A 24,402-nucleotide genomic window follows, 5' to 3' on the forward strand; every position below is an offset into this window, starting at 1 on the left:
TTTAGAGTGTCCCCGTCTTTACTGCTGTGTACTTTTTTCAGCATTGTGACCGATTTGTAGATTGTACACCCAAATATTCTGTGAATTTGTGTTTTAGCCGATTTCCCATTCATTTCCTATGGTCGGTCATTTATGACCGAAGACAATGAACGCAAACTTTTTTTTTCTACGACCAATTAGCATGCTCGAATCATGACCCCAATTTTTTTGTGTGTTTACATACCTAATGCTAGAAAAGTAACCAAGTTTCATATCATTCTGATTAAGCTGTGATTTTTAACATTTCAAAACAGGACATTTTCCGGTCAGAAATGACAATTAACGCGAATAAACTTAACGTAACGTAAAAATAAGCCACATACATGTTGATAGTAATAGTAATATCAATAATAAGTAAGAGTATGGAGAAGCAGGGGGCAGGAATTGGGTTGTAAAAATGAGCAGTTTGGATCGCCAAATTTCAGCAGTTTGGCGGTTTGACACGCGATCCGAATCATGATTCGATTCACTGATTCACAACGCTTCGAAGCTTCATGAGGCCGTGTTTTGAAATCGTCATCACTATATAAGTCGTTATTTAGGGGTTTTTTGCGCACAAAAACTATTCTCGCCGATTCATAAAGTTATTGTAGAACCACTGTAGTGAGATGGACTTTGTAACGACGTCTTTAGTACCAGTAATATTCAACTTAAATATCTTCATTTCTGTTCCGAAGATGAACGGAGGTCTTACGGGTGTCGAACGACATGAGGGTAAGTAATTAATGACAGAACTTTCATTTTTGGGTGAACTAACCATTTAAGGACCATGGTATCCCTGTTCTTATTTGGCCAGCAAACTCGTCTGACCTTAACCCCATATAAAATCTATGGGGTATTGTGAAGAGGAAGATGCGCTATGCAGAAGAGCTGAAGGCCACTATCAGAGCAACCTGGGCTCTCATAACACCTGAGCAGTGCCACAGACTGATCGACCCCATGCCACGCCGCATTGCTGCAGTAATTCAGGAAAAAGGAGCCCCAACTAAGTATTGAGTGCTGTACATGCTCATACTTTTCATGTTCATACTTTTCAGTTGGCCAAGATTTCTAAAAATCCTTTCTTTGTATTGGTCTTAAGTAATATTCTAATTTTCTGGGATGCTGAATTTGGGATTTTCCTTAGTTGTCAGTTATAATCATCAAAATTAAAAGAAATAAACTTTGAAATATATCAGTCTGTGTGTAACGAATGAATATAATATACAAGTTTCACTTTTTGAATGGAATTAGTGAAATAAATCAACTTTTTGATGATATCCTAATTATATGACCAGCACCTGTATATGCACAAAACATATACATATATTTTTTTCCCCTTCACTTTTTAGTTTAAGACAAGACTTTCCCCTGCCCACTCATTGACTGCAATTCAAGTGAAAGGGTCATGTATATTATTTAGAGTACAGTTCAGTTTCTGGGATCCCCAAGCAGGTTGGCCCGCATATAAAGTTGGCAAACCCGTTTAAAAATGTGGATTAACTCGTCTGGCAGTATCACACGCTCAGTCCTGGGCTATAATTTTAACTGCGTAGTCATTCACTGTCACTTCTACTTTGCATACGATTTCACACAAAAAACAGAAGTAGGAGAGGAAGAGGGGATCCTGGTGCCAGATGCCAGCTCAAAACTGCCGAGATAAGCAAGTTTAATCAGAAACACGTCCTTCAAACCAGGATGGGCATATTTAAGTCTAAACAGTTTAAAAAGACTCCTCAGGTTCTCCTCATGGGTCTGGATTCAGCTGGAAAATCCACTTTGTTGTACAGACAGCAGCGGGGAGTGCTGATGGAGACCTCACCTACCGTGGGCTTCAATGTTGCAACTGTAGACCTGGACAAGAAGACCTCACTGACCGTGTGGGATGTTGGGGGACAGGGGACTATGAGGCCCAATTGGAGATACTACCTGGAGGGATGTAAAGTTCTGGTGTTCGTTGTGGACAGCAGTGATCAGGCCAGGATGGGAGAAGCTCAGAGAGCCCTGAAGAAGATTCTGAGTGATGAGCATTTGAAAGGAGTTCCCCTGATGGTGCTGGCTAACAAAAAAGATCTGCCAAACTCTATGACTATCAGAGAGGTGTCTACATTGCTGGAGCTGGATCGTTACACTGATCGGTTATGGCAGATCCAAGCTTGCAGCGCCACGAAGGGACTGGGTCTCCAACAAGCCTTTCTCTCTATAGCTAAACTACTACATAAAGCATGAGGAAGGTACTCTCTCACTATCTATGGAATACAAATAATGTAGTTTAAACTCATAGTATCTTGACAGTATCCTTTTATTTCATTGGAACCTCAATAAAACACAAAGTGAAGAAGTTTGATTAAGGTACTGTCATACTAAAACTACACAAAGATGACTGATTTAACTAATGTACTAGTTCACAGTTTTTATTTATGTTGTAAATATTGTGTATTTACTTGTCTTCATGTTCTGCACTGCAAGAATCTATTCCTTTTTTAATTTAATGCCCTGTTCCTGTAGAGCAGATTCATATGCCAAGTTAACAAAAGTGATTTTGATGAGAATCCTGTGATACTGTACATACATTTTGAAATAAAATTTTAAAAATCTTCCAGGTGCAATTCATAGAAATGAGGTGCTTTTACATGCAATTTCATTCTAAAAGCGTAACAATTTACAAAGAGGGTCCAATTAGTTAACATGAATGCCTTAACTAATATTAACAATGAGCACTACATTTGTTACAGTATTTATTCCTTTTATTATTAGTCAGGAAAAATGTTGTTAGTTCATCTCAGCGCAGTTAAATATTAACAGATACAACTTCTGATTTGAATAATTAGTAAATGTTTAATTAACATTAACACAGATTAAATACATGTTTTAGACATGTTCAGACATTTCGCCACCTTGGAATTATAAGGCTCTATCTGCATTCTGAGCAGTTGACATATTGAGCTTCAAAGTCGACTTTGTAGACAAAAAGTTGCAAAATGTACACAACTTTTTCAACAAAAAAAACAATATAATGTAAATAAATTGTCACAGAATAAGAATATGTGAATAACTTGTCAAATTTTGAGAAAAAATGTCAGATAGCACCTTGTGACGATTTGTTAACTAATTTGAACAAATGGATTCTTATTGTACACTATTTTCTATAAAAGAATGAACTTGATAATTTACACATGAAGCTGTAGTGAAGTTACAATTACTATCTGAAATTATAATGAAGTAAGTCCTTAAATGCATTTCTTGGTCAGACCTGCATATAACTGACTATGACCAAAATATAGCATGTCAGAACTTGACAAGACAATAGACTCAATAGCACAGTCTGTTCAAAAAGAAACATCATGGAACAAGTAAACGGATATTAACTGACATAACTATTTATAGTCATCTGGAACCAATTTGTGTTTTTTATACTGGATTACTAGTTTGGTCAGGAGGATTAGCAGGGAAACATGGCCCTGGAAAGGTGTAAAAGAGCTACTGTGTCATAAGAGATTCAGTGTTTGATGTCATTGACTGGAATGCAGATAGTACCAGGAAAAGTTGCTATGAGTCAGTTGTTTGGTGTGAGCCTCCTTTGTGCCTTTACCACTGTAATTATGCAAAGATACGCCTTAACAACCGTTCCTCTGTGTATGCAATAAATGTGCGTAATAGTGCAACTGCATCACACTCTCTCTACATCTCATTCTGTTGAGTTTCAAATGCTAATTATAACTGCAATAATTATATGGTTAATTACTAATCATCAGACCTGCTCTGATATTATCTGTTCTTCTTCTTTGGATACTGATGCATTCTTCTTAAATCCTTCCATGACTGCCAGAGGAGGAGTCCAGGCACCAGCACCCAGATCCCATTGAAGAACACCAGGTAGACCCACAGGTACAGCCAGTTGCTGGTGTTCAGGTTAGGGCTTCCGATCAGCCAGTCTGGACAGAAGGTCATCCAGCCCCCGTACAACTCACACACACACAGTGTGATCTGAACAAAGTGCCTGCGTTAAAAATAAATTAGACATTTACACAAATGCATAAAACAATGAGCCTTACTAATGATTTTGCTCAGGGGTCAAAATGCCAAAACCCTATTCGGATCGTAACTGTTTCTCATGTGGACGTCTGAAAAAATAAATTTGCATGCCACCTCATTGACAAAACTCGTGCATTGGGATGCCGATTAATTCATGATGGAGGAGCGAGTTCTGTGATTCTACAAACGATTGTCTGCTGTAAATAAAAGGCTTTAAAAGGCTTGGAATAAGAATAAATAAATATTTAATTTAATAGGAAAATAACATCCTACTTAATTATTTAAATCTCCTGTTTAAAAAGCTAGACAGCTATATTTGAAATGCTTTTCTGTCTAGCATTTCATCTCAAAATGATGGGTCATTTTAATTTTTATAATATATATATATATATATATATATATATATATATATATATATATATATATATATATATATATATATATATATATATATATATATATATATATATGTGAACCACCTGCAGGATCTGTGAAAATGGGAATCATTTTAACTAAATAAAAGAGATCATACAAAATGCATATTAATTTTTTTATTTAGTACTGTCCTGAATAAGATATTTTACATAATTTTTTTCCATATAGTCCACAAGACAAAAAAATTGCTGAATTAATTAAATAACCCTGTTCAAAAGTTTCTGAACCATTGATTCTCAGTGATGTGTGTCGTTCCCTGGATGACCCACGGCTGTTTTTTGTTTTGTTTTGTGATGGTTGTTCATGAGTCCCTTGTTTGTCCTGAGCAGTTAAACTGCCCAATGTTCTTCAGAAAAATCCTCATGGTCCTGCACATTCTTCAGTTTTCCAGCATCTTTTGCATATTTGAACCCTCTCCAGCAGTGACTGTATGATTTTAAAATCCATCTTTTCACATTAAGGACAATTGAGAGACTCAAACACAACTATTAAAAAAGGTTGAAACATTCACTTATGCTCCAGAAAGAAACACGATGCATTAAAAGCTGGGGGTGAAAACTTATTGAATTGGAAGATCATGGTAAATTGTACTTAATTTGTCTTCCGGGAAACATGTAATTATCTTCTGTTGCTTCTGAAGGGCAGTACTAAATTAAAATTTTTTAAAATATTGAAACAAAATAAGACACATTTAGACAATCCTGTTCAAAAGTCCCAGCTCCTAATACATCGTGTTTCCTTCTGGAGCATCAGTGAATGTTTCAACCTTTTTTAATAGTCGTGTTTGAGTCCCTCAATTGTCCTCAGTGTGAAAAGATGGATCTCAAAATCATACAGTCACTGCTGGAGAGGGTTCAAATGTGCAAAAGATGCTGGAAAACTGAAGAATGTGCAGGACCTGGAGGATTTTTCTGAAGAACATTGGGCAGTTTAACTGCTCAGGACAAACAAGGGACTCATGAACAACCATCACAAAACAAAAAAACAGCCGTGGGTCATCCAGGGACTGACACACATCACTGAGAATCAATGATTCAGAAAATTTTGCACGGGGTTAAGTTAATAAATTTTTTTATAATACATATTTTAAAATTGCATTACAATTTATATGGTGAATTGGGATTTGTACTTAAAATCGTTTCACACACAAATTTGTGCATACGCATGCTTAGTGAATGAGACCCAATAAAATGCAAATGGATTGGATTTACATTAAACAACCCGTTTATCAAGTAGAATACGCTCTTCTTCAGTAGCAGAGTAGAAAGAACAGATCCGTGGACAGATTTACCTGTAATGTTTGTCTTTAATAATGGCGTAGACCAGAAGCAGGGCCAAAGAACCATCTAAAACCACTGTCAGAAGCTCTAGAGAGACTATTGTCGGGTCAGAGTATAACCAGCGCTCATCTGCCTTGCCATATTCCTTCCCTGTTGAGCATTTTAAACAGTAACATGCATTACATTCATGAGAGACAATGCAGAGTAGAAGTTAAATTTCCAAGGTAGAGTTATTATAGAATTTTTTGCTTCAGGAAGAGATTCTGAAAAACAACAAAATTTAATTGTGAGAATGGCAATATATACTTTATTTTTAAACTAGTTAGAAGTTATTAAAAAAAAAAAAAAACACCTTTTTTTGTCCCTTTAAAGCATTAAAGGGATAGTTCACACAAAAATAAAATTATCCCATAATTTACTCACCCTCAAGCCATCCTAGGTGCATATGACTTTCTTCTTTCAGCCAAGCACAATCAGAGTACGCCTATATTAACTTTATAAACTATAATCACTGGCTTCTGGCAACAGCTGTACCTGTACACAAGTCTAGTTCCAGCAGAAGAGTGACCTCTGACCCTACACATGATGTATTGACGAACGCGCTAGCGCAGCAGATAGAGCAAAACATCGGTCACGAATTAGGAGTCTAAAAAGAGAATTTTTAATGAGAAATGTCAGAGAATTTTGATATAAGAGGAGTAGCTTGAGTGTGTTACCCAGTCCTATCTGTTTGAACCACGAGAGGCGTCTACTCTCACCTAAGCTTACGCTACTCCTACATCATGCGTCGGGTCAGAGGTCACTCTTCCGTCGAAACTAGACTTGTGTACAGCCGTTACCAGAAGCCAGTGATTATAGTTTATAAAGTTATAAATATGGATATTTTTCTAACACAAAACGCACCGCTTCACTTCAGAAGGCCTTTATTAGCCCCCCTGGAGCACTTTTGGGGCTTTAAGGTACCATTCACTCCCATTATAAAGCTTGGAAGAGCCAGGATATTTGTTAATGTAACTCAGATTGTGTTTGGCTGAAAGAAAAAAGTCATAAACACCTCGGATGGCTTGAGGGTGAGTACATTATGGGATAATTTACATTTTTGGGTGAACTAACCCTTTAAGGCCCTGCACTGTGCATGTATGACATCTCTTTGTGTCGGGTTGGGAATGATATGAGCTTGAGTAAATGATGAGACCGTTTAACTTTAGGCTCAGCTACTTTTTAAGTCACATTAATTCCTGAATTGTTTTATCTTATAGAATCTGTAAAGTCAGTGAATGAATGGACTTTGAACATTGCTAAACATAATACCAACAAACAGCACTAGATGTCGCCCTACTCTATTCGTCTGATGATCTTCTTCCCCCTAACCTTAGCCATCGGCTCTGCACCTGACCCAAACAGCTCGTTTAATCAGCGAGAATCACCTGTTATTTTACTCCAGGTGCTGAGTGTTGCGCATACTCACATAGTTCTGCTAACAGACCGTCAGAAGTTGCTACATTTCCAACAAGTGACATGTAAACGAAGGGTCCCTCCTGCAGGTGAAGCAGACGAGGGGCGAGCAGTTACAAGCAAAGAAGAGCAGGTATAACTAAAGCCTTCTTGTATGCACCTTTGTACTCACCAGAGTAAAATGAACTATTGCGTCGTAAAATAACCACACGAGGACCCACCGGTCAACAGCTGAACATTTATTCCCCCATTTTTGCGCGAAAGCAAAACCAACAGCAAATTGAGCCACACACGCGAGTAGAGAATAAACCGTTACTTTAGTGAAAAGTACGGGTTCACCGGTTTCTGCCATTATATACAGAAGAGGACTCAAGTGCACGAGCACGTTTGTAATAGTTCCCAGCGGTTGAATGACACCTTCAGACCCCGCCCATCGTTCTAACGGTGGAACTCTGCAGCCATTGGCTCGCGCAGAACTCTCTCCACTTCATTCCGGCCGCGTCACAGAGCAGAACACGCTTTGGCGCCAATTTCTCATGTTTCATTCCATGAAGTTATCTTTTTGCCAGTATTTAATAAACGCTGACAAATATTCTACTTAAAAAACAGCTGGAACAACATGAAAATATGTCTGCAATAGAGCCTTTTTCAGTCATGGCGTCTGAAATTTAATTAGCCATGAATGCATTGTAATTTCACATTGATACATTTTAATTTAAGATTAAAAGGACATTTTGTTCTGCAGTTTAAATAGCAAACTTTTTATAAAAAGTATGTTGGGAGGACTACAGCTATTGTCTGATCCCTCATGCGTATAAACGATCATACTTGTGGTAGTTGTAGTTCTTAAGTAGTAATATGTTGCGTTTCTGGTTGCGTTTCTGGTGCGTTTCTCATCTAGCACCAATCTCTCCCTTAAAAAACTCCCATGATACATAACACTTAGCTATTGCACATTAGAAAGAGAGAGAAAGCAATTTTTGAAAAGAGCCAAATTAAATGCACAGAAAAGGGACAAGGAGGAAAGGTAAAAGAGAAGACACACAAAAGCATCAAAAGGTCAATCATAAGAGAGCAATAAAAAGGATGGCTAACAGCAAGTTTATTTTGGTTAGGTTCATTGATACATAAAGCACGTCCTGAGGGAGTGATGAGTGAAAGATGTGTTGCCATAGAAAGGTGGTAGTAGGGAGGGAAGGGTAGAATTGGGGAAATTGTGATCCATATTGAAAGAATGAGAAGGGAGCAGAATGGAAGTTAGGGGATCAATTACAAGTCAGCCAGCAGACTAGAGGAGAATTTAATTAGAATTATACTCTACTCCAGAGAACGTCTCATCGTAAAGTCCAGAGATAGGCAGATATAACACCCAAAAGACCCCATATTATAAGCAGCTCCAATGCAACGTGGTAGGCATTATGAACCTTTTTAGTTGCTTTGAAATGAAAAACAAAAGGCACAATGAATTTCAACTCATTCTTTATCTTTAATATGCACAAGAGTTGAAAAAAAAATACTGATGAGCCACCTTAAAGAGAAATTCAGTTCTAAAATTTATAAAAACATACAAACAATCAGAGGCCAAAATGCGATCTGTCGCTTCTTTAGATTAATTTTTTTTTTCTTCAGCAAGTAAAAATCTTGCAACAAGCAATAAGCTTGTATCCATTTCTGATACAAGACAAAACTTCTTTAAAGTGGCTCGTTTTCTAGTCGTCTAGATAAGTTCATGAATTTCAAACCAGTTTTTATTTCTTTTTGTTCAACAATAAATGGCTAACTCAAAAATCATCAGGGCTGCCTTTAGCTTCCTTACTGTCTTTTTCAGCAGTTTGCGGCCCAAACACAACTACTTTAGTCCAACGGCAATTTTTTCCCCCATACATCCCTTTACAAGTTAATGCACAGGGAAAAAAGAACAAAAAAAAAAAAAGGTCCAGTCAAAACAGTAAGAGAGCCCATTTTCCAAATAATGGCAATCATTTGCCATTACAAAACAAAATTACCCCTAATGGCTGTAAATCAATAATCACAATATTATTGTTCTGTAGCGTCCCAACAACGTCTAGTGGACCTAAGTGTGGTAGCTTCTCCTCATATACCTAAACAAGAAATATACGTTTATTTTTAGTTGGTACGATTAGGTTTTGTAGCAAGTGAAATAAGATTAAAAACCAACTAAACAAAAAAGGAACCACAATCTCCTTTTCCCATTGCTTGTATAGTCAAAATTAAGCGAACATCGCTCTCCACTTACATTAAGCAATAAAACGGGAAAAACCCAAAAGTGTGCGCGTAAGACTGGAAAAACTGCAAAAGCGGAAGCTCCACTGATCAAAACAAAAAAAGAATTCACAATCCAAATCACTGTTGCAAAGTTTCTTGTGGGTTTGACTACCGAGTGCTGAAATGTACTGATTTAGTGAAAATATCCTCCAACCGGTAACAATTGGGGCTTATCCCAAAGAACTTATTACTATGGTTACAGACAGGAAGTAGAGAAGATGAATCCAGAAAATAAAGAGCGCTGCCAGAGCACCCTTGTTAAGCAGAAAGACCTTTTAAGGTGATCTCAAAAGAACTTCCAAAGGTTGGGGCGGCCCTTTAAAAGTCCTGGCCAAACTGACCCGACTGATGATCATCTCGCATAGGATCCTCCTTTGACACGTGCGACAGTCCAATTGCGAACCAAAAAGATCAGCACAATGAAAGTCCACTACACTAATCGCTGCAGAACTTTGAAAATGAGGGTGCTTGACCATCTCAGACGAGATTTTCTCCATTCAAGTTTGTATAATCTGCTGACAATTTTTCTCTTCTTCATTATCTTCAGTGTTTTTTTTAAATATCCATTATTTCAGGATGAAGAAAAAGCAAGAATTGGTGGCGATAATTTAAGTTCTGTTTGCACACCACATATTTAGAGACGCTCCCTTCCCCCATTTGAATAATATTCCATGGAATAACCCATTATAGGCTAGGTCACAGATTCAGATGAATGAGGGAGGGGGTCCAAATGGCTTAACACAGTAGAGACTGGACGTCTGTCTGAGACTCGAAGATCATCACCAGAAATGCAACATTTTGAGGGAAGGAATTTCTTGGAAACAATGAAAAATCCCTGCTTTTCTATTTTTCTTTCATCTTCCTTGGCTGATATGATGGCTGGTACAACAACAGAAGTTCCTATTATTGTTCATGCTCACCTATGTGTTTGAGTGAGTGAAAGAAAGAGCAAAATATTTTTTTCCTTTATCTTTTTTTTTTTGGCAACTGCAGTATAATGTCTTCTTTTTCTCTTCCATGTCTTGAGGTTGGTTGAGATCCATCCATGTTTTGAGTGGCGTTGAGACAGGTACTCAGAACCTTCAGTGCTATTTTCTTCTGTGTGAGCGAGTGTTGTTTCTGAGCATGGTGATTGGTTGGTTTTTCTGGTTAGTGAGTGGTTGGTAGGTGATGGGTCAGTAGGTGGCAGGGGTTGAGGAGCAGCTGGGAAACCGTTCCTAAGCTCGAAGCTCTGGATGTCTAGAACTTGAACTCCTTGGTTTGAAGGTTGGAGGCTGGATCGAAATTAAATGTGCCTCCCTGGGTGGCCTCAGGAATCAGGCTGGGGTCCTCATCAATCTACAAGCAGAGCCAAACCAAATTAAGGCCAGTTTATACCAAAGACAAAAACTATAAAGTTGTAATAGTCGCTCTAATTCTTTGAAAAGAGGGAAGTCCAAACCACAACTATAATTAGAACAACACAATGGAAAGATATAGCAGAAATCACTTTCAGAATGATTGTTTTCCAGCTGACAAATTTAAAGTGGATACAATGACTAAACTGCAGTATGTGCTTAGAATAAACCGAAAGTTATTGTCAAGCTCTATACAGAGACAAATGTCAAGAAACAATAGTTTGAGACTCACATCGTCTCCTGAAAAGTACTGATCGATGATTTCAAATGCAAGTTTATAGATGTCCTCATTTTCATGCTGCTGTAGGTTCTCAATTTTTTCCAATCCTGAAAGACAGAAGCAAGACTATGATTGATCATCTTTTTTTTCTCTACAAAATAAATAAAAACATCAGTGAATGTGCAGATGTGATCATTTCAGACTGACCTACTGGTCATCTTTTAGAATACAACCAGTCTAAATATAAAGGAACCGTGACCACCCATTTCTACACTGCATGCATTACCTCCACACTCTTCAATGATCTCAGCAATTGTGCTGGCTTCCTCCCCAGCCATTATCAGGATGTTTTTCAGTCCATCGAGAACCACCTGGACCACCTGAGAGTCTTTCACTGACAGCAGGTTGCAGAAAGGTGGGATCACGTTTTGTTGCACCAAGTACTCCACCTGCCAATTACAGAAAAATAACCAATGAAAAAGAAGGGTAAGTGGCTCTGAATCAGAGATTCATTGAGAATGGTTCATACCTGATCTTTTCTTCCACTTATTGTCAAGTTGCTGATGGCCCATGCAGCTTCCTTCTGTGTTCCAAAATCACCCTGTTTGGAAAAACCAAGATACATATATGAGAAATCAAATTAAAAGGTAAATCACTAGGGGTGTAACGATTCGTTTTAACAACGATTCGATTCGTATCATGATTTGAGGTTGTCGATACGATTCAAGGACGATATTGGTTCATTTAGAACGATACGATCCGAAAAGATTCAGTGACTTGAAACCGATTCAGTAACTTTTTAGCCAAAAATTGTGTGACTGAAATAAATATCTGGATACTGGTCAGTGCAGGTGAAGTTTCCTAGATTCCTGTTGTTTCTTGTAAGGGAATCAGGTATCAATTAATTATGGATATAAACAAACAAGTAAACAACAATTAATGGAAAATGCATTCACATTTTATTTAAATAAAGTGCAACCAACAGTTTAGGTTGAATTAACAGGAAGTTAACCTTTTCTGCTCTCAATTTCAATACATTTTCAATAAAAGCACAGTAAGTGCAACCAACATTTCAACAGTAGGTTAACCTGCTACTTCTGCTTTTGTTTTCCAAAATAAAAATATTACAATATTAATATCAAAAATAAAGTGCAACCAACATTTCTTCAGGTTGAATAAACTGGCTGAACCTGCTACTACTCTCAGTTTAATAAACAAACAATATTTAACAAAAGATAAAATGTAACCAACTACTTTTCAATGACTCTACATAATTTTTTTATTTCAAAAATATCAACATGATCTGACCGCAGAACACTTCTCTGTGCGTTCACTATGTCGCCAGCAGTACTAAAAACTCGCTCTGCTGGCACACTGGTGTCAGGAATGCACAGGTAACATTTAGCCAGGGTTGAAAGTACAGGTAGCTCTTTCTCCTGGTGGCTTGATCATTTCTCACTCATTGGCTTCTCCTCTGCCATCCGCCATGCTATGGCTATGTTTTGTTTTCTTAGCGCTGCTGCTGGAGCGTGGCGATGATGTCACAGATAGGCAGACTGAATCGAGTAACGTTTAACGCCTTTATCATTAAAAGTGCTAAGAAAAAACATCCATATAAAGTCTGACGTGCTTAAACCCAATGCGTTATTTCTTATTATCGATACAATCGATTGATTACCTTTTAAAACGATGTTAGATCGATATATGTCGTCCGGAAGGCCAACTTGCCGAGCACAGATCGATGTAGTTAGATCATAGGAATATAAATCGATACATCGATGTAGTAGATGAATCGTTACACCCCTATAAATCACTGTCATCTAGTGAGACTTTCAAGAGTCTAGATTCAAGCTTGAGAATTTACTTCAGACACCATACAAAAGATTATTAATAGTAAAATAATAATAGTATTACTAGGTTTTTAAAATTTCTGAAGAAAATACGAGTGGTTCATGCCAATTATAGGGTGTTTTGAGTGGTTGCTTATTGGCACAAGTCAAATCCACTCCCTAGATATTGCTTGGATTTAAAATATACATTTTACCTTGAAAAAAATTAAAGTTCTAGGTCCTTTTTAAAGAAAGAAACACTGTGACAAATGTAATAAGATATATTCTGCAGTGTTAGCTATATAATGTGTAATAAAAAAAGTAAAATAGGACTTTTGGATCAACAGTATATATGCTGTGGCAGTACTGAAAATCTGAAGTAAGGTGGTGTTAAAGGGAAAAGGTGGATGTATAGCAGGCTACGCAGACAACATCTTACCTTGGCAAGCTGGTGAATGATCATGGGTATGAGACCAGCATCTATTACAGCCTGCACCTGCTGCTGGTTACCTGCTGTTATATTGGACAGGAACCACACTGCCTCCTGCAGGGAAGAACAGACACATCACAGATGTACTCTAAACATGAGCCACAGCGCCTACGCTGGGAGATCTGGAGTCATTTAAGAAATTAGGCAAGTAAATGTTTGGGTTTCATCATTTCGATTACATTTCAAACAAATGGGATCAGACGGGATGTGTGTGTGTGTGTGTGTGTCTCACCTTGTTGATCTTCTCTTTGGGGTGTGTGAGCAGGTTGGGAAAGTGAGAGAGGACATCACAGTTGAGCACCACCTGAGTCTGCTCATCCGTCCCAGTTACAATGTTCCCCACCGCTCTCAGCGCTGCGGTCTGAGCAGAGGATACACAAACACTATCAAAAACTGGATTCAGGTTTCAGAGGAAATTACTATAAAAATCAGCATTATTTTTACCTGAACTTTGACCTCTTGGTGGCTGAGCAGTGGGACAAGGAAGGGGACGACACCTGAGTCTATTACCATCTGAATCTGCTCATTACCTCCATCTGTCAGATATGACAGAGCCCATACAGTGTCTACCAGAATCTAGAGAAAGAAAGAAAGAGATTTTAGTATTCTAAATGAGTCTCAGTCTAGACATTTATTACACAGCTCTCTGATTGGTCAGTTGTAGCACTGAGTGGTCAAATGGACTATTATTCTTCCTTAGCAGAAGCTTTAAGATAAATAGCCATACAATACAATAACTGGGATAAATGTACAGTCAGCCGATCATTATTGCAAAATTAAGTCCTTCAAGACAATGCCCCCTTCGCTTCACATCAAGGTTCAGATAAACCGAACCGGATAAAAGTGTTTACTGTGTGATAACCGGTTAATTGTACATTATTACGTAGTAAAGAGACTAAAACCAGATTTACTACACTCATTCAATTAAGAGCAACACTTCTGGTTTAGAAAAAAAACGCTTACATCTTGTACTTACATTTATATCTGTATGATATATGAGTACACAGAGGGCAGGAAGAATCTGTAAGAGAAAAACAGAAATTTTAGGTGGTGATATTTCTTTTGAAACCACCAGATTGTGAGAATGAGCACAGCATGTAAACATGAAATCAGCTGTGGGACAACAGAATATTCATTAGACCTGCCATCGATGAAACAGTTGTTATATTACACACACACACACAGTGAAAACACCAGTCTAATGATTTCCTAGCAGCAGGAGGTGCAATATGTTCCCTTCAGCTCAAAGATACACCTCCAGATTACAGACCGGAGGAGAAAAAGAGAGAATATTGGCATGTAGATTGCACAGCATAATATCTGCACCCCATGACTGAATAGATAGTAAATAGAAAGGAGACTTCAGATTATTGAGAGAGTCTAAAAGGCAAGGATGAAAATCCTTGACACATAATATCTTGCACACTCTTTAAGATTTAGAAGTTGTGGCGCTTCACTGGATTAAATGCCAGTTTATAAAGTGCTTCATGCATTTCAACCAGTCAAACAGCCAGCTAAGTGGATCAATTTAACCAAACAAATCACTGTATTTCTACGCACTTCAGCAGTCAGGCTTGTACCGACTTAATGAGAGAAGATAAATGCAGTGTGATATGGTAAAAAACACTTTAGTAATCCATGTTAACGTTGACCAAGTGCTAATTTAGATTATTCAAAAACGCCTCTCAAGTTGTTGTTTACTAAAAAATATTCAATTCAACAAGTTATATATCATTTTTACCAACTCATACGATCCGTACATATACGATCACACACACTACTCACCTCTTGTACGGTTTCCATGGGTGGGGGAGGGTCTTTGTTTCGGCACAGATTGACAATGACCCAGGTAACATTTCTCAAGAAGGTTATGGGGATGGAAGGATTAATAAATGACAGGAGAGGTTTGACCACACCGAGCGAGATGACGTAATCTCGACACTGAGGTCCATCACCTGCAAAAGCCCATAAAGCACAAAGCATGTGTTAAAGTCTAAATAACACTGAAAAAACAGGAAAACATGTTGTCCAATTTACTTAATCGTATTATTTGTGATCTACGCAACAAATTTGTGTTTCTCTTCTAAACATGATTTCATTGCTTTCGATTAATGTAATTCTCTAAAATGTGCAATCTACTAGATTAAATTATTTGGGGTGAATGTGAACCAATTAAGTACTCGTAAATGATTTTTGCTGAAACTGTAGTTCCCAGAATGCTTTGCTTGGGACTTGACGACTAGAGTAAAATTGTTGAAATTAAGTGTTATGTGTTTTTGGGCAAAATGAGAAAAAGGGGGAGACTTTATATTGTTTATTAGTGTTTAATGTTTAATTATGTTGGAATTATTCGAACCATTTAAATTACACTGGGTTACCATAGTGGAGAAGAGCGGAGCGATTGCTTAGGCTGTGGACTGACTCAGCACATGTCATTAAAGAGCATTTCACACTTAGCACATATATGATGTGCTATTGCTGGCAAATATAATGAAAGCTGCTGAGTACTGTGTTATAGATCAGTCAAGTGACAACAAAAATATACAAAAATAAACATGTTTTGATTAAAGAGGCAGGGTCTCAAGCCCCCGTGTGCAACACTGTTGTTAGGGAGCCATATTAAAATCATTGTGAGACTACTCAATTCGGTTATTTAAAAATTACTTAATTCCATTATGTTGAAATTATGTGAACAAATTATGTTTGTTTAACTTAATTGAATCATGTGGAACCGATGTACATGATTAAATCATGTAAATCCAACACACCATTTTTTTCAGTGTAACACTACTGATGAGCATCACAGCTGTTACAACCCTCAAATTATATGGATTCAGATTTTTTGGGATACATTTGCAAGTTTAAATTGCCAATGTACCATGGAAGAGGTGCAGTAGCAGTAATTATATGAGAAAAGAAACCAAACCTATTTACACACAGAGCATTTTATGGAAATATAGTCCAGTACTATAGGTGGCACAACGCAAGTAAAGCGTTAAAAGGTTTGTGAGAGGTTTGTCAACTATAATTGAATCTAAAATGTTACCTTTTAATTTGTTATTTTGCCTTTGGTGTTTAATGTTGGTTAAACCAACAGCTTTCAATGTGTCAACGCCACCAATATGCATGCAGCAGCTGCTCTGGACATGACATCGAAAAGTTCACATCTTGTGTGGTTTAGTTTTGTTGCCAGAATCTCATTGGTTTCGATATAAATTCTTGTTCTTGTTGTCTTTCTTAAATTCAGTGGCAGTAACAGTGTGAAGACATTTCACAGTTACTCACCAATGATGTTTCCCAGCGCCCACACGGCCTGCTCACACACATTCTGATGAGGAGAGTGGAGAAGTCTCAAAAACAATGGGACAGCATCTACACAGACAGGGAAAGAGAATGAGAGGAGAACAGAGCCTTCAAATACAGAGAGAGCTGACAAAAAGTCAAAACAAGTTGATCCGGTAGACAAAGGCCAGTCCAAACAACTTACTGGATTTGACCACTGCCTGCGTCTGTGCAGACGTCCCTGATGCAATGTTGGTCAAAGCCCAGGCAGCTTCAAACTGCAATGAAGGACTGATGAAGAGAGAGAGAGGAAATGGAAGTTCAGATGTTTGTGAGGTGGTGGTAAACAACACTTCACCTCGGACCACTCTGAATACAAAATGGCCTTCTGCGATACTCTGAAAAGGGCTCAGCAGGACTTTCCCACAGGATTACATGTTTGTAGCCAGAACTGACCTTTATAAAAAAACTTTATAAAAAGTACACAAACACACTAACAGTTCTTGGCTCATTTTGAGTCACATATGAAGACAATGATTTTTCCAGTCTTGTATGATTAAAAGGACAAAGATCTTAAACATGATTTTATAGATACAGCTGGGGTGGTTTTCCAACTGTGTATCAGGAACAAATCCGTATTTCTCCACATAAATATGCATTTAAAAGACTCTAACTTCAACTTCATTTTGCTAACTTTCCCCATATGGCTTCCAAACAGGTCAGCAAATCTGAACATGTTAAATGATTCACAGGAAGAAAGCGTGTTGCATTGCCTAAAAAAAGCGTGGGCCGGTTATTGAGAAAGGTGTGACACCTGTCTAAGGTGACCCATTTCTGTTAGTCAAATTTCTGTGCAACCTCACCACTTGACTAAAATGTGTAATCGTTTTGCTGTTGCATTGGCTGTAGAAAGCAATGGGGAAATCCGAGCAAGTTGTGTCATATTCAGCACGTCTTTGTGAATAAAACCTGGGTGGACCTATAAGGCTACGACTGAACACCTAAAAATCATTAAAGCATTACTGTCTATGTGTTTCAGCATCATTACTCCAGTCTTCAGAGACACATGATCCTTCAGAAATCATTCTGATATGCTGATTTGCTGCTCAAGAAACATTTCTTCTTATTAGCAATGTTGGAAACAGTTGGGCTGCCTAATATTTTGGGGGAAACCAACCGGGATACATTTTTTCAGGAGTCTTTGAGGAATAGAAACTTCAAAAGAACATTAATCTGAAATAGAAATATTGTATTATAAATGTCTTTACATTCACTTTTAGTCAATTTCATGCATTTTGAATCTTACTGACCGCAATTTTTTTGAACCGCAGTGTTCTCACTTGAGGATCTCCATCTAACATCCACCTTCTGCCTCATCCCTTATTCTTTTATCTCATTCACTTTCTCTACCATCATTCAAGATGACATTGAAAACTTCATTAACTCTGATGCATGTTTGTACACAAACAGCACAATTAAAAAGGTTTCATTCAGTTTTGAATCATTTCATTTAGTGCAATGTATAGTCAACACTCACTTGTCATCCCTCTCCAGGCATTTGACTAAGATTGGAAGGATTCCACATTTTATCAAGTCGTCTATGGGAGGATTTCTGTCACTTGAGAGCAATTTTCTGCGAGGACGGAAAAGAGAAAAATAGTCAGGCACTCTGTCAGTCACCATCCGGCACTCCAAAGACATGTCGGCACTGTTAATACAATCCATTTCAAAGAGACAAATCCAGCAAAACATATTTAATTATATTTAATTACAAGCATAATTCACAGAGTATGTCACTGTTGTTTTGTGTTATGCTTTTCACATTCAGCTGACATTAATCAGACTACTTCAGAAAAACATTAACCAAATGTGATGCATTACCTAATTATATTCAACGAGGAATATAAATTAGAATCTGTCTTCTTTAGACTCAAACGCACTGATGAATCATGTACATAAAGGCCAGGAATGTGTATTAAAGCAAAAAGAGTCCAGGATATGTTGACTTGGTTATGAGAGGCATGAGGTTATGAGAGATGTTTTTAAAAGACATTCATATGTAACAAATTTAAATCTTTTCATATTCAAATCACAACACTTTACCTGGCTGCTTGCACTGCACTGAGCTGCACCACTGCATTGTCACTGGTGGCGTTCTGTAGAAAATGAAAGAAAGAGGAGAAATGAGAGGAAGAAGGGGCCGCTCGCACCCACACCCACACACACTTTGAGAAGTGGAGTGCTGCTGTGTGCGCTGACCCTCTGAATCGGTTATTTATCAGACGTTGACACGGTAGAACCTTACCTGTAAGATCGCATCTAGCGTTACATTTTGCTGAGGAGAAAGCGAAGAGAAACATTTAGACAAACTATGTAAAGGAAAATGGAAGATATGGAGGGAGATGAAATGAGAAGAAAACCTCTTACCCCTTTGAAGTCTGAGTCCACATCGGAATCTTCCAGACTCTCTTCCTGTGGAACATTTCGTTTCTTCAGGAGATGCTCGTCTCTTTTGTTCTGTACGGATAGAGAAAACAAATGAATATCAGGTTCTCTGTATACTTGCACTTAATAAATGCATCACACAGACCAAAACAAATACAAATGAATCTGTGATTTTAAAGACTCAATACATTTGAGTAAATCATAGAATACAGTATCAAGTGTTGATTAATGTTATGTACATTTAATAAAGGTGTATTTATTTTTAATAAACTATGATTTTAAAGAGGCTACACCATACACTTTTCCTTAAAGACCCTTAAAATCAATAGGGCTGTGCCTTTTTCTGCTACAGCAATTCTCTGCTTCAATGCAGGGGTTCAATGTGCTGGCCAAACTAAGAGTTCAGAGTAATATTTATTTTATTTGGTTAAATATAAACACCAGCTGCCCGTTTCAAACACTGGGATCCTTCAGAAGGAACTGCAGAGCGGAGGTGCTACATACAGCCCGACAAACCTATTTTGACGGACTTTATCACATTTTGCAGGTTGTTCTAACAAGCATCTGGAATATTTCATCCTTATTACCTCAACATGAATAGGCGTGGCAAGTTTGAAACACCAAGCAAGTTAAATGGGTAGTTATGTGCAAATGTTTCAGGTTTTTGATTGTTTTTTCAGTGGGGAGGAAGTTGTAGTTAAGAAAATGTACAGTATGTTCCCACTGTGAATCAAAATCTTATTTTAAAAGAAACCCTTAAAGGGTTAGTTCACCCAAAAATTCTGTTATTAATTACTCACCCTCATGTCATTCCAAACCCATAAGACCTTTGTTCATCTTCGGAACACAAATTAAGATATTTTTGATGAAATCCGAGAGCTTTCTTACCCCTTTTCCACCAAGGCAGTGCTAGAGCTAGATCGGAGCCAGAGCCTAGTTTCAAATTGGTTCTTTGTGTTTCCACACCCAAAGCTCCAGCTCGGAGCCAGGAAAAGTGGTTCTTAAGTAGCACCAAAACATTGCTGGGCTAGAACAGGGCTAGAAGTAAGAACCGATTATGTCAGGCGCTGGAGGCGGGGTCAACAAGACCAACACAAACTTGAGATCCGCCATTGTTGAAATAGCAGCTAATGGAGTTAACAGCTGCTGCTCGTTTGTAATCTCCGTCTATACAAATTACGGCGAACTGCATGAATGCGTTGGATTCGCTGTGTTTTCGTTGTGTTTTGATGCCGATGTAGGATCGTAAAGCCATGTGAATCAATAGTAACGCAACGTTTGCACTGTTGATGGAAGGCTTGTTTGCAGCGGTGCTGTGCAGAGACCGATCGCCGTATGATAACGAGTCCAGCGAGAGCATACGACTCCTTATGCTTTTGATTCACTCATGCGTTTTTTTTTTATATCATACGTGGATCGGTCTGCGCAGCGCCGATGCATCTCGAACAAGCCTGGTGTGTTTGTGTTTCCCGCTGCCCAGGGTTGCCAGGTTTTCACAACAAAACCCACCCAATTGCTACTCAAAACAAGCCCAATTGCATTTCAGGGGGGCTTCCCCGGTAAAAATCACATTTGGGGGTAAAATATGTGTTTTTTTTGGCATGGTTGCCTACTAAAATTCGCATTCCCGGGGCTAAATAATCACATAATTGGGGTCGCTTCAACCCGCGGAAATGAAAAACAGCCGCGGCAAAAGTGATGAAGTAGCCCAATTCCGCGGGAAAACCGCGGACTTGCCAACACTGCCGCTGCCTCGCTAGCGTTGCTGAGAAAGATGAGACGTATACAGTGACGTAAGACATGGCTCTGTTGTGGCTCTCAGCATGTGGAAAAGCAAACGGTTCTTAGAAGGCTCCTCAGTCAAACCAACTATGAACTGGGATTAGCACTGGCTCTGAACTAGGACCCGGTTCATTCCGAAATTACTTTTTCCCCCAGGAACAACTTTTTCCCCCAGACCTGCTGCTGTCTGCGTTTCCATTGTGGTCTAAAGTTCCACGAAGATTAGTCCTGTGACGTAAGACTGCGCGCGACTTTCCAGTTCCCATTGTTTTTTTTTTAAACTCCATTGTTGATTCAAATAGTAAACAACTCTTACTGCACGCACTGCAACAGACTTTTAGGTTGAAAAAAAATGCTACGTGAACTCAACCAATCAGCATGTTCAGCGCCCAAGTCCCACCCCTGAAAGTTCCTAAACTTTGAAAAAGTACTACCTCGCAAGCAGGGCTGTTTTGAGGGGGAAATCTTTGCCAGGAACCTGCGGTTGAAACACACCAAGTACCACCCCAAAGTCCCTAGTTCCTGGGGAAAGTTCTGGCGGTGGAAACGCGGCTATAGACTGCAACATTATTACCACTTTCAAGGCCCAGAAAGGTAATAAGACATCGTTAAAATAGTCAATGTGACTACAGTGGTTCAACCTTAATGTTATTAAGCGACAAGAATACGCAAAAAAGAAAACTTAATTCAACAATTTCTTTTGTGTCAGTTTCCTAAGTTGAATAAAGTAGTTATTTTTTTTGTATTTTTGCGCACAAAATAATTCTCGTCGTAATTAAAAGTATTCTCATAATTAATGACAATTTTCATTTTTGGGTGAACTAAGCCTTTAAATGGAATATTTGGCTGCTGATGTCACGGTATCGAATCCTTGAAAAATGTCTGAATAACTGACAAAATGGCCCACAGAAAGTCCCTTCTGGTTCTAGGCTGTGTGAGAAAATAATGTGAGGATGAGTGGTCTGTGACGCTAATGTTAGAGCAAACAGGAATGCAAAGAGGAATGTCTCGCGCGCAGAGCACAGCAGCAATCTGTCCGAATCCTCTGGGCTGACAGAATAACCGCCTAATATGGACAGGACATGCTGCGTCACCCAGTCCAGCACCAATGCATCAACATCAAGGCTGTGGGACTAAAACTCTGCTCCATATCAACTCTGGCCTACCAAATCAAAAACAGGAAGAATGCAAGTCTGTGACACAAAGAACGGAATCAATTTGTCCTAATGGATTTTGTCAGAGGCTGCAGGAAACTTTTCTTCTGGTGATGATATGCTACTTTATCAAGTATGGATCTGTTAAGGTTTTTTATTCGATGTAAAAACCCATAAAAATGCACATAGTTCTAGCGAAGTTATAAATTCCATGCTAAAAGGAGGGGAGATATGCGTGACGAGGGAAGCCCCTCATGACAAACCTTCTTCTTGGGGTGCAGCCAACCAGGGGCCCCGTGACCATGGATGGCGTGACCCAAATACTGCAAGCGCAAACCAGACTTCCAAAAGAAACAGCTCACCAGCCGAGAGAACAAAACCATGTGAAGGCTTCAAATAACACATTTGCTGTTGTTTATTAACCAAGGACTGCATTTAACATTAGTCGTATTTCTGAGCCCACCACCCACACGTATCTGCTCAGTTGCTCACTTATTGGTTTTGATCAGATCATGTGTCTGACACAGCAGCAGGATCCTTCGGTCTCTGGTATTCGATTCATTATGTTAAACGTTTGGGCACAATTGGTTAAGCTATCGGAGTTGTCACTACACACTATAAATAGAGTAGAGCTGCAACTAACGATTATTTTTTTCTGTCGACTAATCTAACGATTATTTTTTCGATTAGTCGACTAATCTAACGATTATTTTTCCAGATTAATCTTATTATTCTTTTTTACTGATTATTGTATTTCAAAGAGGGTAGTGAATTTGTATATTATTTTAACATGAAATCAATGAATGATGACAATATTAATTGTATTTCAGGAAGGGTAGTGTACATAGTTTGCCATTTTATAATGAAATATATGAACACAAGAAGCTTTTTAAACATAATATATAATTATACTATTCATCATAAAATGTATACAGAGTAGGCCTAATTAGGAAAAGTTGTTTACTATAGTAGTTGAGTATGACTTACTTATTGATTTGTGTCAATAGTAAACGAAAATGCACTTGTATTTATCTGCAAAAGGTTCACATACAGGAGCTTTCAGCATAGTTTTAATGTATAACTAGTCGTCTATTTTGAAGATATACATGTGCAAAAACAACGACTAAAGCTGCCAGAAGTTTTTGCCCAAACTTCAAAGACACATTTAAATGATTAAAGCTAGAGGCATATCTTAACTTTAATGTTACTTTAATCATGCAAACTACCTATATACAGCATGTTACTATGCATATGTGTTTGGGACAGAGGGGAACCAGGTCGCATTAACAGGAGATATATGCAGCCCATAATAAATAAAAGCACGAGACGTACAGGGGTCGGAGAAGAACCCCGGAAAATGTGACGGTCTGTTGCAATACACGCGCCACGGTTCAGCTGCGCGAGAGAACACTGGGAGCAGGGTTGCCAGGTTTTCACAACAAAACTCACCCATTCGTTACTCAAAACTAGCCCAAAACAAGCCCAATCGCGTTTCGGGGAGGTTCTCTGGTAAACATCGCGTTCGTGGGGTTAAATATGTGTGTTTTTTTTGCAGGGATGCCTGCTAAAATTCTCATTCCCGGGGCTAAATATCACATAATTGGGATCGCTTCAACCCGCGGACATGAGACACAGCCCGCGGCAACAGTGTAGAAGTAGCCCAATTCCGCGGAAAAAAACGCGGACTTGGCAACACTGACTGGCAGTGTGAAAGCTCCCGCTCTCCACGCGCACAGCTCCTGCTCTGCCACCGCGCGCAGTGTGAAACCGGCGTTACAGAGCGAACAAAGCACTGTTTTATTCGGCTTCTGTTTAAAGTACTCCCACACTTTTGAATGTCGCGGTCTGGCTTTATATGATAAATTATAATTTTCACTATGCCCGGGAGCAGAAGCTGCCATTATTCTAGATCTTCTGTTCCATTCTAGAACGTAAATAATGTGCCGCCGACGCGTCGACGCATTTCACGCACGCCGACGTATTTTCGTAGTCGACGTCATCGACGACGTCGATGCGTCGTTGCAGCCCTAATATAGAGTGAAATGCCTTGCTTCCGGTGCTCATCAGAAAAGACAGAACAGAAAAATCCTAAATGTATGTCCTGAGGGAAGAGCAAAGCATCCGTGCACACTCACACGCAATCACCACCTGCTTAAGTTTAATGTAATGCATGAAGAGACTCCACGCCGAGGCCACATTTAAGCTACAGATGCTCCTCTATTTTCTGCAACGATGAGGCTGCCCCTGACTAAATAATTTTTTTGTCGACTAGTAGTTAATTTAAGCCATTAGTC

General features: G+C 38.6%; 3 protein-coding genes across 3 annotated transcripts in view; 1 reads left to right on the top strand and 2 right to left on the bottom strand.

Annotated features, from left to right (window-relative positions):
- The first annotated feature begins 1,615 nt into the window (after window positions 1-1,615).
- arl11 (ADP-ribosylation factor-like 11) lies at window positions 1,616-3,681 on the top strand. The gene has a single exon (XM_079812049.1). It carries the CDS (start codon window positions 1,717-1,719, stop codon window positions 2,245-2,247), a length of 531 nt encoding a protein of 176 aa, XP_079668175.1. The 5' UTR covers window positions 1,616-1,716; the 3' UTR covers window positions 2,248-3,681.
- On the bottom strand, window positions 2,750-7,645 carry ebpl (EBP like). The gene is made up of 4 exons (XM_079812047.1): window positions 7,396-7,645; window positions 7,237-7,306; window positions 5,780-5,918; window positions 2,750-4,018 (listed from the first exon to the last, which is right to left on the bottom strand). Exons 1-4 carry the CDS (start codon window positions 7,573-7,575, stop codon window positions 3,787-3,789), a joined length of 621 nt encoding a protein of 206 aa, XP_079668173.1. The 5' UTR covers window positions 7,576-7,645; the 3' UTR covers window positions 2,750-3,786.
- A 663-nt stretch (window positions 7,646-8,308) lies between these two features.
- kpna3 (karyopherin alpha 3 (importin alpha 4)) overlaps window positions 8,309-24,402 on the bottom strand; it is a 34,097-nt gene continuing 18,003 nt past the window's right edge. Inside the window, exons 3-17 of the mRNA XM_079812485.1 lie at window positions 19,155-19,244; window positions 19,033-19,062; window positions 18,831-18,883; window positions 18,265-18,360; window positions 16,933-17,018; window positions 16,731-16,817; window positions 15,231-15,400; window positions 14,422-14,466; window positions 13,890-14,021; window positions 13,678-13,806; window positions 13,395-13,499; window positions 11,656-11,727; window positions 11,413-11,575; window positions 11,139-11,233; window positions 8,309-10,847 (exon numbers count right to left, since the gene is read on the bottom strand). Coding sequence (XP_079668611.1) covers window positions 10,749-10,847; window positions 11,139-11,233; window positions 11,413-11,575; window positions 11,656-11,727; window positions 13,395-13,499; window positions 13,678-13,806; window positions 13,890-14,021; window positions 14,422-14,466; window positions 15,231-15,400; window positions 16,731-16,817; window positions 16,933-17,018; window positions 18,265-18,360; window positions 18,831-18,883; window positions 19,033-19,062; window positions 19,155-19,244 — 1,452 coding nt within the window. The 3' untranslated portion in view covers window positions 8,309-10,748. The remainder of the gene's footprint in view (window positions 10,848-11,138; window positions 11,234-11,412; window positions 11,576-11,655; window positions 11,728-13,394; window positions 13,500-13,677; window positions 13,807-13,889; window positions 14,022-14,421; window positions 14,467-15,230; window positions 15,401-16,730; window positions 16,818-16,932; window positions 17,019-18,264; window positions 18,361-18,830; window positions 18,884-19,032; window positions 19,063-19,154; window positions 19,245-24,402) is intronic.

Source organism: Gobio gobio (assembly GCF_949357685.1).
Source record: "Gobio gobio genome assembly, chromosome: 3".
Classification (NCBI taxonomy): Eukaryota; Metazoa; Chordata; class Actinopteri; order Cypriniformes; family Gobionidae; genus Gobio; species Gobio gobio.